The sequence below is a fragment of the Balearica regulorum genome, chromosome Z (assembly GCF_011004875.1).
Source record: "Balearica regulorum gibbericeps isolate bBalReg1 chromosome Z, bBalReg1.pri, whole genome shotgun sequence".
In the NCBI taxonomy this organism is placed as follows: Eukaryota; Metazoa; Chordata; class Aves; order Gruiformes; family Gruidae; genus Balearica; species Balearica regulorum.
This window is the reverse complement of record NC_046220.1, coordinates 67,850,927-67,865,638: the sequence shown is the minus strand read 5'-3', so window position 1 is coordinate 67,865,638 and position 14,712 is coordinate 67,850,927. Positions and strand designations below refer to the sequence as shown.

At 40.9% G+C, this 14,712-nt stretch overlaps 1 protein-coding gene across 1 annotated transcript; it reads left to right on the top strand.

The window, feature by feature from the left end:
- The first annotated feature begins 842 nt into the window (after positions 1 to 842).
- HSPB3 (heat shock protein family B (small) member 3) lies at positions 843 to 2,530 on the top strand. The gene is made up of 2 exons (XM_010309746.2): positions 843 to 1,437; positions 1,880 to 2,530. The coding sequence occupies exon 1, from the start codon at positions 967 to 969 to the stop codon at positions 1,414 to 1,416; it is 450 nt and encodes a 149-aa protein (XP_010308048.1). The 5' UTR covers positions 843 to 966; the 3' UTR covers positions 1,417 to 1,437; positions 1,880 to 2,530.
- Positions 2,531 to 14,712: the final 12,182 nt, after the last annotated feature.

Below are 14,712 nucleotides of genomic sequence, written 5' to 3'. Positions count from 1 at the left end.
ATTACACCACAGAGAGCCTTTGAGGTCATCAGTTCTGCCTCCCAGACGCATGCGGTAGATGGGATCAGACATTCAAGCCGTTAAGACCCAGAAGATGAAGGTCTTCTACGGGGACAATGTGATAACATTAAGGATTTGGAGTTGTCTTTACTATACTGCTGGGAAAAAATAACTCTGCCCTCTCCTGGAAGCTGTGAAACATGAGTTTCACTGTAGTTCTCCCTGCAGTCTTGAGTCTGACTCCCTGACATGCTGCAAAAGGCTCTGCTGTGTTTGTAGGTTACTCAGATTGCAGACTTAGCCCTTCAGGCACCCCTTCTTTGGGCAGGGATGGTTACGGTTCCCTCCTCCTGCCAATAAGATGGTTAATCAGGCCTGTATTTCACCTATGCACAACTTCTGCAACAATGTCCAATGCACTTCATAATTTTATAGTTTACCTAACCTGAAATCTGCTCCATTCCTACTGTCGAGCTAATTAAATCCCTTCCCTCAGTAACTTCGTATTTCAGTTAGAAGAAATACAGAGTTTGTATCTATTGCCACGTATCCCTTGGAAAAACAGAATCCTTAAGCTTCCATTTAAATCAAAGAATCTTTCATATTATTTGCTCATTATTCACTCATTATTCACAACAACAACACAATATTGAAATAATCAGAGGTGCATTAAAATTTTGCTTTTACTACTTCTGCGTGAAGGCTGCGCACGTGTTGAAGCCACTCAAGACCCTAGCACTATAAATAGTGCTCTATTGTTATTGGATAAAAGATGAAACAAGTCTCCCAGCACTGGAGCACAGCGCGCCCTATTAAATGTTAAGCTCTGCCTGGGCTAAAAGTGAAAGGCGACATCAACCGATAAACTAGTCTGCGGGTGAGGCGTACGACTGGGAAGAGTTTGCTCTGACTCTGCAGCTTCCCCAAAGCAACACAGGAGCAGCAGCTTATCTTTCTGCCTCAGCAATGGCAGAAGCTGTTATAAGACACTGGGTGGAAACTCCCATACGCTATCAAGAGCAGTTTGACATCCAAGAGCTGGAAGCACACAAACTGGACCACTCTTTGTACGCTTTGCCGGGCCCTTCTACGGCTGCCCTGAGCAGCAGAAGGTGTATTGCAGAAAGTACAGCTGGGGCTGGGAAGAGTGGCCAGGAGGAGGAAAACACATGCTTTCAGGTCTTGCTGGACGTTGTGCAGTTCCGCCCTGAAGATATCATTATTCAGACTTTTGAAGGCTGGCTCCTGATCAAAGCTCAGCACGGACCCAGGATGGACGAACACGGTTTCATATCCAGGAGCTTTACCAGACAATACAAATTACCTAACGGAGTGGAGAACAAAGATTTGTCTGCGCTTTTCTGCCATGATGGCATTTTGGTTGTTGAAATGAAGAACTCAGTGGGAAAGAATTAGAGTCTTGTCCATAGTCTATTGGTGAGATAAAATCATTCTTAATACAACAAAATAATATTCAAGCAACACTGTAGAGTGTAGTGAGCATGTGGCTGTATTTATATTACAGTAAAAGAAAATTTTTGTGTATATATTTTTCAGTATGCTGAGTTTATTGCTTGATGTGCAATGTCAAACTGCTTGCCTCCAGCTACCTATGTGCTGGAAAGTCAGGCTTTTAGAACAGTAGAAAATTTACACTAGTCACAGCAAGAGGAAAAAAACCTATTTGATAATGTATTGAAAATAAAGCACATTTATGAGTTCAATAGGAGGACTTGTATTCCTAAGGAATAAGCATTTGTTATGACGTAGTCATAAGCATTAAAGAAGAAATAGACAGGTTGTGAGTCTTATGGAAATTTAATTTATGTACTGAAAAATCTGTTTTCTAATTTTTGAGATTAAATTCTTCTTCCTTCAGGCTCTGGAAAAGCACACAGATTGAGATTGAAGGATACTATCAAGAAAAAAAACTCATCACTATTTCTGCAGTTCAAGCTTGTATGCTAAAAAAACTCGAGATATTACTTTTTAGAAGTTTGTTGCATGTTTGAAACTATAAGAAAAAAGAATAATCACTGACTATATTTGCTTGAAAACACAGTAAGTAAAAATGATACTTTCTGTCAAAGATGAATTAATTTGAAAGAAAACATTCAAAGACCTTTAGAAAATTTGTTTTATTTAACATATTCTGCTATCTATTAGCAACTGAAGAAAAAAAATATGTTGCTTACAAATACTCAAAAGGATCAAATTCTTTCCTGTGAGGCCCCAGTAATAAAAAAGGAATTACTCTAGCACAGATGTCTTTATTCTTATGCATTTTAGTTAGTCTTGTTTTTCAATCAGACTAATATTTTATTCTTCATGCTGCTTGACAGTCTGTGTCTTCAAGAGCAAATTTTTCTGCCTATGTGTAGTCCCACTCACTCCCTGTATCAACATGGGCTCTACATGAATCTAATTTTAAGTGCGGGGGTTCCTTCCTACAGATACAGTTTTAATTTCTGTCCCAGTTTCTCTCATTTCATGAGAGTGGTAGAGATGAAATAAAAATCCACCTACTATATCTAGTATCTGGTCTTCTCAACATTAAAAAAAACAATAAAATGCTGTGAGTTTGTAAATACTCAAACATTTGAGGAGATCTGCAGCTGCAAGTCAAACTGCCTCCTTTTATGTGTACTGGAGATGAGTATGACTGCTGTGCTATGAATAGTAAAGGAATGTGGAATGGAAAGTGCCAAGTTAAATACAGACTCTTTATGATAGCCATCTGCTGTTTGGACAAATCAAAAACATATTCAAATGAAACTGAATACAAATACAATTTGAGGAATATGAGAAAAATCTGATGAACAAAACCCAGGTTCTTGCTAGCTGAACCCAGAGAGTTCCTTTAGTTCAAAATGAAAGCCCTATGCTTGTACTTCTGCACATGTCCATTCATTAGAAAGATTTATGTCATGGTTGTTTAGACTTGAAGATATTTGAAGCAATTGACTTTAGAAAAGTGGGTAGTCCAATGCTTGTATTTTATTTATTATTTGTGCTAAATCTCACCAGGTATTTGTATAAGAAATGCAGAATAAGGTCTGGATTGTAAATTTCCATCATGTGCAATTATTTTATTTTTTTAATAGAGCAGAAGTCAAGAACGTAATGTTTTCTAACAAACCAAAGCAAATGTAAAACATATGTCTCTACATTACCATTCAATCCATACTCTTCCCTCATGTTGTCTGGGTTTAGTTTGTGTATTGGTTTAAGATAATAAATGATTGCATGAGAAAATCAGATATGGATTTTCAACACTTTTAGGTCAAGAAGCTTCCTTATCCAGGAATTTGATGGAAGATGTAACATGGATTTAAAAAAATGAATTCTAGATACAGGTCTGGATTTAAAATTTATATGCCAACTTTACAAAAGCTCACAAGTTTAGACCCATGGTTACATCTCACCTTATGACACAACTGTTGGGATAGAGCTCAGCACCACCAGTTAGTAATCTGCTTTGCTGATTTTTGTTTACAGATAATTTTGTAAATTTGATCACTTAACATTATAGGTTATTATAAAAATGATTCTAGCTATGATTGCAGTGATGGTATTCATAGCCCTAGAGATTTTTAAAAAAGCAGTTATAAAAAAAAACATAACTGATTTAATTATTTCAAATTAGATCATGATTAAAGTACTGGAAACTTGGCAAGGAATTAGACCAGAGAGCCAAAATCATATCATCTGTTCTATATATGCTAATGCCATGGTTACACACAGCCCTGCTTACGTACACAGGCCTGTGTTACAAAACTGGATGGAGAGTTTGGCATTTGGCTGTTGTATATCGTAGGTCTCTTCACACCATTCCATGCTCAGGTCTGTACTTGTTGATGACATCATCAGTTAGAAACCACTGGAACATACTGACCCAAACACGGCAAAGACGTACCAAGGAGGATTTTACCTCTTGTAGTACCCAGAGCTTTGCAAAAACCTAATGTGTGCTCCTTGGTGAATGGGAACTTGCCCGGGCCCAGCACCAGGGTGCTCGTGTAATGGGGACCACACTGGAGTAGGGACCTGCTGCTGGATTTCTGCGGTTTAGCACCAAGAACAACGCAGGGCAAAGTGCTTCTCTCCTTTTTTTTTTTTTTCTTTTTTTTTTTTGTGGCAGTTTATCAAACATTCTTTGATGAATTATTTTTATGTATTTATCAGAACAGTCTCAAAGTACTTGGCAGAGCATTTCCAAATTGCCCAAAAAGAGCAGTTTTCACATATTGTACATGATGTTTTACTTTTATAATCTGATTAGAAATGAATGTGAATGTCACAACGAAAGCTGCTAATATTGCTCATGGACAGCAGAATGGGAAATTTACCAACAGCAGAGGATTTCAGAACAGCTACAGCTTAAGACAGGTTTAAGACATGCTGATGTGGTTAAATTAAGGACCCTGATACTGGCTGCCTATGAAACCCAGAATAAGCGATAAATGCTGCTGCAAGTGCTGCAGAGCAAGTGTTATGGAACCTTCTCAGTTCCCATCACTGAAGGATTGCCTTTGTAATTGATCAGACTGCTTCTCCAAATGGATAAAGATGATTTCATGCCTGAAGCTAAGCACTGTGAAAAATGCTTTCATAAAAATAAGAAAATGTCTCAATATCAGCACTAGTCTCCAAAAGCAAGGTAGCCAACATACATTTCCATGTGATCCCTGTGCGCGGAAAGCCCACAAATTCCTTGGACTTGTTGTCTTTTTATAGTTTCTGCTGCATCCAGGGCATTTGAGATCTCTTTGCACAATCTGATACTTGTGGTCCAATGAACCGAGGCTGACACCCATCAGGCAGTCAGTAGCCGCTTGGCTACAGCTCTGGGCATTGGAAAAGAGGAAAGAAAACCCCTGGGGTATCATGGTGTCAACATTCTGTCTAAAAGGGGTAGGTCTTGGGTTCATTAGTTCATAGACAGGAATCAAAATATGCTTTTTCATCTGAGTAATGCTATGAGATTTGGCTTTTAATGGGAGTAGGAATATTTCTGAAAATATTGGGTGTACCTTTTCTTATTTGAAAGGGACACTGGCTTCTGTCTTGCTGACTACCAGAGACAACAGCTGGCCCCTGTCATCCAGGGGACAGCATCTCAATGGCCCTACACTGTGAAGGCAGGGACTTATATTGGAGATACCTGAGCTGGCCCCACTCATGCCAACTCTGGAGCCAGTAGTATTGCCCCATCTGCCAGCTCAGGTCCCGAAATCCCAGACTGTCCATTGCTGTGCTCAGGCTAAAAAAATTGTCCCTTATTAAAAATACTTTCACAGACAGAGAGACAGGAGAAACGTGGCATTACCCAGCCAGGTTAGTGCTAGCATGGGGGTTTCATGTCTCCACACCACAGTGGGCTGTAGCCTTACCGCAAATCCCATCAATCTCCTTAAAAAGACACACTCTTTAGCCACATGGTAATACCACTGATGCCAGCATTTTCAGGAGGAAGTATGTCTAGCAGCCGCTTGCACGAGTAGAACTGATGCAAGTAGAGGATCATTTACAGTTCCTGTCATGCTCCTTGGTGTGTTTACTTGTGCTTTGGGCTGGCCCTGACCCCAGCAAATACCTCTCTTCTGCTGACGAAGCATGCCGCTCCTGAGCCCTGCAAGCTAATACAGACACAGAATGGGCAGGTCTGTGCACAGAGAGGAGATAGAAAACTGTAGGACCAGGGTGGGCCTCAGCATGTAGCCAGCAAGGAAGCCCACCAGAGGTGTCTCAGGCAAGGATAGGGAGCAGGAAAAACACTCCAACTGGTTCAGAATATATATATATATATAAATACACACACACACACACACACAGAGATTTTAAGGCATAATGTTTAAACCTCCTACAAGAAATATTTGACTTTTTGATAAAGTAAGCATTTTTAAGGGCTAAGAAAGACATTTCAAAATTACTTTAAAAATTTAGGTTGTTAATAGAAAAGGAATACTGTGAATGGACTAAATAAACCCTTGGTGTGCTAGGATGAGAGAGTCATCTACTATCTTCAGCTATGTTTCTTTCCAATTGCACATCCCTTCAATTTTTCTACCCATTAACTGTACACTCCCATCATGTAAGCAGAGATACCATGGCAGAATCTCCAAACATTTCACTTGCTCTTAGCAGAGCTGGAAGATATGGGAGTTAAAGTGTGAGTGCCCTATCTGAACTAACCATCCCAAAATTTCTACAGTCAAGTCCTCATCACCTCAAGCTGGTTTACTGATTCACTGTAAACTAGTCAACATGCACAGTCATCCCTCTCATTGGCTCTGCATGGAGTTGGTTTGATCCAGTAAGACTTCCTCACCCAGGTGTGGCCATGCAGCCTCCGGGGCCGACTGGCATCTCGTTCCCTGTCTCCACAGTACCGATGCAGCACAGAGCTCAGCTGGCTGCTCCTGCAGCTGATTCAGATGTCCAAACGGTGCAACATGAGGGGTTCCCTGCATGCGTGTGACTCCATGCAAGAGGCAAGATGGGATCAGAAGACGTTTTGCTTTCCAAAATACTTGGGTTTCAAAATTGTTTGGCAATAATTCCTTTATTATTAGTTCCACTCCTCATTTTCCAGGATATCCCACTCCTGTCAGCCTGGACACCGGATGCCGCAGCAGTGCAGCGGTGTAGGCACTTAGAGCAGGTGTAGCTTTTGTCTGTGAATGAGCCAATCTGGAGTTTGGATATTGGGGTTAAATAAGTCCAAGTCTTAACTAAAAGCAATAGCATTACATTATAGCCATAATGAAATTTAATGAAAGGAAATGATGTTCAGAGAGTGATTTGACAAATAGAAACATAATTCTTGTACTCTGTTTTACAAGGCAGACAGAAACTCATGAGCTACCTGCAGTGGTGACAGCTGTATGCATTTTAATAGTATTTCGAGTCTATTTTTTGTAACTTTACCACAATTACCCAAGTCCTGGTGTCATGATCAGTATGTACCGTACAAGATGCACCATAAATACAGTCTCTGCCTTACTGTCTATATGAAGATACAGTCTCTGTCTTACTGTCTATATGAAGCCTTAGAGCTTGATCCTGGAATGAAACTGATAGGGACTCAATGCAGATTAGGAGACTCTCAGGCAAATACATGCAGAAATATTAAATCTGAGACCCATTCTATCACATTACCCATAGCAATATTTATCTGAGACCTTCTAGAAACTTCCACCTGAAATGGTTACAGTACAGAGACAGTTAAGGTTTCCAGATTTATAGGTTTAAAGGTCAGAAGAATCAGTGATGATCCCTGGTGTGATTCCCTGAACAGAACCCACATCATCTCACTTGTTAATTTCCTTATGAAGCCCATAATATGTTTGACAAAGAACACATATTTAAGACATCAAATCTTTATTTAAAGACTTTAGTTGATGGAAAACTCATCATAACCCTGCATAAATTGTTTAAGTGTTAATAATCACCACAGCCAACTAAAAGCAGGTTTTCCACAGCCCTCTGAGATTTCCTCAGTGATATAAGTTTTACCCTAAAACTAAAAGTAACAGTCTGGACAGCTCTTGGGACAGTTTTTTTACTATCCTGACGTTATGAGTTACAAAGAGATACAAGTTTAACACCTGCTCCTAAATACCCTCTTTAGTTACTAATAGAGCACAAAGGAATTCATTGATATGAAATACTGGGAATATCACTTTCCACATACAGAGCAGAAATATTTATTGAATAACCTTGGTATATTTAATATCTCTCCTGTGTCACCATTGGCAGTTTTGTCATCTTCATGCCCTACTCATCCAAACTATTGTTTAGGATTTTGTTTCTTCCTGAATAAGTCCTGCCTGTTGTCCCACTGGCCAAATAATGTTTAATATACCTTTAAATTTTGCTCCTAACCATCACTTGGTATTGCTTGCTATCAACTTTTTTTTTCCCATTTCTGCTTTCACTTGCCCTTTTATAACAATCTATTTTAAATTCACATAATTCTGCTTATATGAATACAGTTCTGTATTTATGGGTAGCTAATAAAACATTATCCTAAGTGCATACAGAATGGCCACAGGCAGGTTCTGACACTGTTTCTCTTAGGCAATTATAATCTCTTAACATTTCACTAATGATGCAGGATGCCTGGTATGTCTCTAGCACTGAAATCCCTTCTAAAACACGGGTTTAATAAGGAAGCAACAGGCTGTACCACCTATGATAAGTAATTCATACCATTCACCTTCTCATCCATACACAGCCCAAAACAAGCACAGCAGGCACCTTCTTCACCACCTTATCCTTGGCAGGCCTCTATGTTTCCCAAAACACCAGCAAAACCCAGAAGCTAAAAACATTTACCTTAGAGTAACTTAATGCTGTTTTCAGCCACTGAGCTTCTCAGAACTCCTCATGTCTTGAGCCGACACAGACAACATGAGCACCTCCTTGACCATCCTGTCTGTCCTCCATATTCTCAAGCAACAACACAAGCTAAATTTTTCTCCTTGAAGACAGCAATCTCACTTACTCAGAATTCAATGTCACTGCCTCCTGCTAGCAGAATACAGTGTCTCAGCTTAAGCAGAAGCACTGAGATAACGGAAGACACTTTGAGGGTCAAACTGCCATTGAAACCAATCTGTTGCCTAAGTTAGTGGGAACTTGTTCTGGTTTCCAGGCTGATACGGAGAAGTCACTCTCATAAGGTTCCACAATGGACAGTAAAAACTCATAGACACATAAAGTCAAGTTAAGGCTCAACCATCCTGATCAACTGAGAGGTATAACCGAGGAGCTGCCAGTGACTAGCCCTTCACTCTGAGGCCAGCTTCTCCCAGCTACCTCTCTGCGCAGGGCCAGAGCAAATTCAGGGTTGATGTGAACCTCCTCAGTCAGAGGACCCAAGTCCCATGCATTTCTAGAACCCATCAGCATTTATTTTCCCGTGATAGACACCTGTGTGGAGTTGCGAGTTAACACAGGTACAGAACCCACTAAGGAGGTCATCTCTGTGATTTCTCTCTCCTGGATGAGGATGGAGATACCTGTATGTGGGAAATGAATTGATGCCCAATCCTTCATTCTTGCTACCATACTCTATTCATCCTATGCAATGGGTTTATTGCTGACATAACTTTATTTTCATGTCACATTTGTATGACACTAGGACATAATGTTGGCCTCACTTGGATTTCCTTACCAGTTATCCACTTAGCTCAAATTCTTGCTTTTTATAAAGTGTTTGTTATCATGAAAGGTATTGGATCGCAACATCTAAGACTGAGATCACTTCTCAAGGATTTGTGCAGCTGGGGCTAAAGCATAGCAGGCTTATGCATGCTCTTTTGCTGTGTCTCAGTCTTTACACTTAGGAGGTAAATTCTGCCTGTATGCATGTCAAGGGACTGGCAGTCAATCTGGGCCCACTTGTCTGTAACCACAAAAGACTCTCAGCACCATCCGCAATGTCTGTCCAGCACATACCCCCCACTGCCGCAGCATGGAAGAACTGCATACATAACGGAATTATCTTGAGAGCATCCTTAAGTGGTTATGAAATATTATCTCTTCAGACAAGGAACAGAGACAGACATGCATTCCAAGGAATATTAAATGGAGGGTTGAGAATTTCTGAGTAACAGCCATCTATTACACAGACTATCACAAAGGTCAAACAAGAACCTCAGTGTTTGTGCTCAATTTTCTCTAATTTAAACAACCTAGTTTGAAAAAAATATGCAATTTCTGCTTAATTTATGTTCCCACTTGAAAAATATTTTCTTTTCTCCTAAATTCCACTGCATCTTTTCCTAATTTCCATAGCACACTATAGTGTCTCCATTTCTGATACCTGTTTCATGTTTTAAAGTACGATTCTACAAAACCAATCACATTCTAATCTTTCAGAAGCTGAAAAAAAAAAGAACCTTAGCGTAACATATTTGTCACATTTATTGCATTTTCTTCACTGCTTTGCTAGTTCAAAGTCTTTACCTGGTTTTAGCTCTGTAATTTGTGTTTAAAATCATTTTGTGCCCTCTAGTGGCAGCTCTGCCACTGCTGCTCTGGGAGGACTTGGAATTGGACATTACAGTTACAGATGATGTAGAAATGGAAGAAAAAGTTTATTCCCCCTTAAAGGGAATTTATTATCCATGTGTACAGTTTAAAAAAAAAACCCTTTCATTTCTAGTTATGGTGAGAAAACAGAACAAAATCCAGAAAAAAACCCCAAACAAAATAAAACAGCAAACCAAAATCATCTAGACATACAACACAAATAGCAACAACAAAACAATCATATACTGAATAAGCATTTGAGTCTGCTCTTAGAAATTATCTTGTTGAAAATTGGCCTATTTGTAGCCATTTCTTTGCACAAAGCACTGTTCAGTGCTAGTGTCCTACTAGGGCATTGTTCAATATCCAAACATGCAGTTTTTCCAGGGTCCAAAGAAGGGATATCATCATAAGGAAAAGGCTAATTGCCACCAAAGGCTAATTGCCACCAGAGCTTTGTCTTCTCTCATGGAAGAATCACTTTGCTTTTCTTTCTAAAACAGCAAAGTGATAGCATAGAGGAAAAATAACAAAACAAAGAAGGAAAGGTTTGGGGGCTTCAAGGAAAAGTTACACAGATGTGCTACACACTGTTACTATTTTTAGTTTCAGAGCCTCTACTCATTCACTTTTGCCTAATTCAAGATAGCCTAAACCCCTTACCTTTTCCCCAAAATGTTCCCAAAATTTTTATTTTAAGCTTTTTCACCTGAGCAGAAAAATACGTCATGCTGCTTTCAACCAGCTCTTTCAGCATATATTCTCAGGGATCTTGAGATGCCTAACTCCAAATTAAAACAAACAGATATCCCATACATAGATATTAGTAGCCATTTGGCTTTAGTTTAGCTTTCAGTTTTACCCCCAAATTGCAAATCCACAGGAACACATTAAATAATAAATATTTTCACTAAATTATAGGCTATTAGTCTCAATAGGATCAGAATAATGTTCACTTTGTCTCAAAAACTCAGTTTCCAATGAAGATGAGTAGAAATTCCAACCAAGCAAAGCATTCAGATACATGCTTTGTGCAGCTAAAATGCTGTAGGTCAATATGTGTTGTCCTTATTTTGAAATCCTTGCCTCTGCTAGTCTGAACAAGAAACAAAGCTCAATCAATCGAGCTCTTCTACTTGGCACTGCAGATGGTCTGAGGGCCTAAGAAGCTGACTTCTTCAAACCCTTTAAAAACCTCCTTTAGGGTAGCTTCTAATTTTGCACACTGGTTTTCTGGAAAATAATTGTTGAGTTTTTAAAAAAGTTAATTTTAACATCCACAACAGAGTGCCTGCACACAGTGATAATCAGAATTGGCTCACTGGTGGGAGAATTTGGAAAACATCATTTACAACCTTGTTATTGTTCGAAGTTCTCTTTGCAATTTTGTCCACTAGGGAAGTAATACAACACACTTTTTCCTTTCATAATTTTGCCTTATTGATGGTGTTAGTGCCTCAAAAACCATGATCCAATTTCACATAAGTTAATTTTTGTTAAAAGCTGAAGATAAAACTGGAAGATTTTAGATAATAACTATTTAGCTAGTTTACACTGATTTCTTTAAGGAAAAGTATTCTCATTGGCTTTACAGATCGTATGCCTTCAGATTCTCCTGGTAGCAGTTTTTGCACCTGTTGAACATGATTCTTTTGCTTGTGTCTGTTTGAGACACAAATACTGAGTCAGAACTTAGTAAGAAAACATCAGATCTAATGCACTAGGGGGGCAGGGGAAAACGGGAGAGCTGCCACCTCCACCACCAGACCCAAGGAAGTGTGGCAGGCACCCAGCTGGACGTTGTCCCTTCGTCCTGCCCTGGCCATGACAGCCACAGCCTCAACTGCCTTTGCAGCTGCACAGGACGTCTTGTTTATCAATCCAGGTTGTTTAATGAAAGCAATTCTTAAGTGTGTCTATTTATACAAATCAAGTAGGTCAGCATCATTTCCAGTACTGATCAGCTCATGTGAAAAATACAGACTATTTCAGAGAAAACAACATTCATAATTGTTGTGGTTAAACCCCAGCCCCAGCTAAAAGAACCACACAGCCTTTTGCTTACTCCCCTCCCACACAGTGGGATGGGGGAGAGAATCAAAAAGAAAAAAGAAAAAAAAAAAAACCACCTCATGGCTTGAGATAAAGACAGCTTAATAGGACAGAAAAGGAATAATAATAATAATAATAATAATAATAATAATAATATACAAGTGATGAACAGCATGATTTCTTACCACCCAAAGTCAACAACCAGCTAGTTCCTGAGCTGCCCTCCCAGCCAACCCCCAATTATATACAGACCATGACATCATATGGTATGGAATATCCCTTTGGCCAGTTTGGGTCTGCTGTCCTGGCTGTGTCCCCTCCCAGCTTCTTGGGTGCCCCCCACCTTCTCATTAGCAGGGCAGAATGAGAAGCTGAAAAGTCCTTGACTGTTTGGCAACACCTGAAAACATCAGTGTGTTATCAACATTATTCTCACACTAAATCCAAAACACAGCACTACACCAGCTGCTAGGAAGAAAATTAACTCTGTCCCAGATGAAATGACAATGTCTTGTCCCAAGGCAATGATTAAGAACACTGAAATTAAGATAAATAAGACTGAAAAGTTTGAGAAAGGAGTTGAATCAGGTGCAGTAAATACATATAAAACAGTAAGTGGTATAGAAAAGGCAGATCAGGAGCTAATTTTCTGTAGTTTGGCTTGTGAGGATTCACATGAATGCACAAGACTGCCCAGACCAATGTTAGGAGTAACTTTGGAAGGAATGCAAAACCCCAGTCACTTATCTTGATTTGCGGTAATCTGAATTTGGGATGAAACCTAAGACCAAGGTTAAACTGCTCCAATTCTATCCTCCCATTGGGGTTTTAGTCCTTACTCTAGGTTGGCCACATGTGTGGAGGGCAGCACACTGGACAGCTCAGGTGCCATGGCAATCCCCGCATTTAGCAGAAGAGAACCACGTCAAAGGCAAACACTGACAGCACAACGCTGACAACCACTACCCTTGATGGAAAAAAGAGCACTGACAGATGCTGATACAGGGCTTGAGGAGCTCCTCAGACCCTGCTGAGGACGGTAATCATGACCATCAGGTCAGGGTGCTTCCACCCACCAGTACTAAGTGAGCTGGTCAGGAAACCCAGAAGCCTTGATACACAATTGTCTGAAGTCACGGTCTTCAGCTGCGCCATCCTGGGCAGTTGCCAGCTCTCTCTCCGGAGAAGAATGACGCTTCTCGCTTTAGCACTGATGTTGGTACTCAGAATTGCTCCCTGTAAACTTGCTGCTGCAAATTTAGTGCTTGGGTTTGGAGATGGTGGCACCAGTGATGCAACATGAACATGTTCCACTGGCTGGCCACCGAGGAGCTGGTTATGTGGTGAACTATGTGGTTCTTTGGGCAGTATTGGTATTGGCTAATTAAAACAGATTTCCAGAGTTCAGCAATAAAGGAATTTGGGGCTAAAACATTAAACCAGGGTGAGCTGAAAGATTAAAAAAAAATGTGAAGTACACAAGTCAAGCAACAGCAACAGAAAAGCACTGTGATAATGTGTGCACTAACATTGGGAAAATGGAGTTCAGAACAAAAAAGTGAACAAAAGCAAACTCCAGGTATCAAGCATTAAGCCAGCAATGAAAGGAAGCAGTGGGTCTTGTAGCATTCCAGTGAATTGCCCTCAGGTGAAGGCAAATTAGTTGTCACAAAAGACTTTGAGAAGCAACATACACTTTGAACTACATCAGAGAAATGTGCAAGAACTGCGTATCTGGCAGGGTGTTGATGGGAAAGCGTGAGGAACTGAGGACCAAACAGGCACATCTCCTCTAGATAACTTCTTTCTAATTGTTCAGGAACAGGTAGAAATCTTGAGAGAAACTTGTATTCAGGGATCCAAAGAGATCATTAGTGGGATGGGATCTATGTCATTAGACATCACAGGACCAGGTGCCACGGGAGTTACAAGGGCAAATGATAAGGGCAGGGAAAAATATTGGGGATAGGATTAAAGCACAGAAAAGCATTATCAGCAGCATGACCACATTTTTTGAGAAGGCTAAAATACACATTACCCACAAACAAAATGCACGCTTTCCTAACTCCAACCTTACTTTTCTTTGTAAGCAACAACTAGCTGGAGGAGGACCTCCAGAAGCAGTGCAACCCCCTGCCACAGCACCTGCGTGATGCACCTCCTGCAGAGACGCTGAAGCAGCGACAGTACCCATCCGTCCTGCTCCCCACATGGGAACCCTGGAAAGATCACGAAGCCCCCCAGAAGGTGTGCAAGCTTCTCGGCCAAACCTGGAGAAGCGTGAAACGCCTTTGAGGGGGGTCGGGAGGAATAGTTAAGTGCTTGAGGAAATTGTGGAAATCAGGTAGACCTGTGACAAATCAGTCACCGCCTTTAAAGAGGCCGGAGGTGCAGGTGTTACACCCGGTAAAACCCGGTAGGAGACGCGCAAACCGGCGCAGACCGGCAGCGCTGCCGAACCGTAACGGCGCCCGCGCTCGCAGCCCCGCGGCCGCTCGGACGCCAGGGGGCGGGCGGGGCAGGGCCGGGCCGGGCCCATCGATGGGGGCGGCCGCTCTGCGCTCGGCTCCTCCGCTCTGCCCCTCCGCTCTGCCTCTCGGCTCTGGATTAGAGAAACTG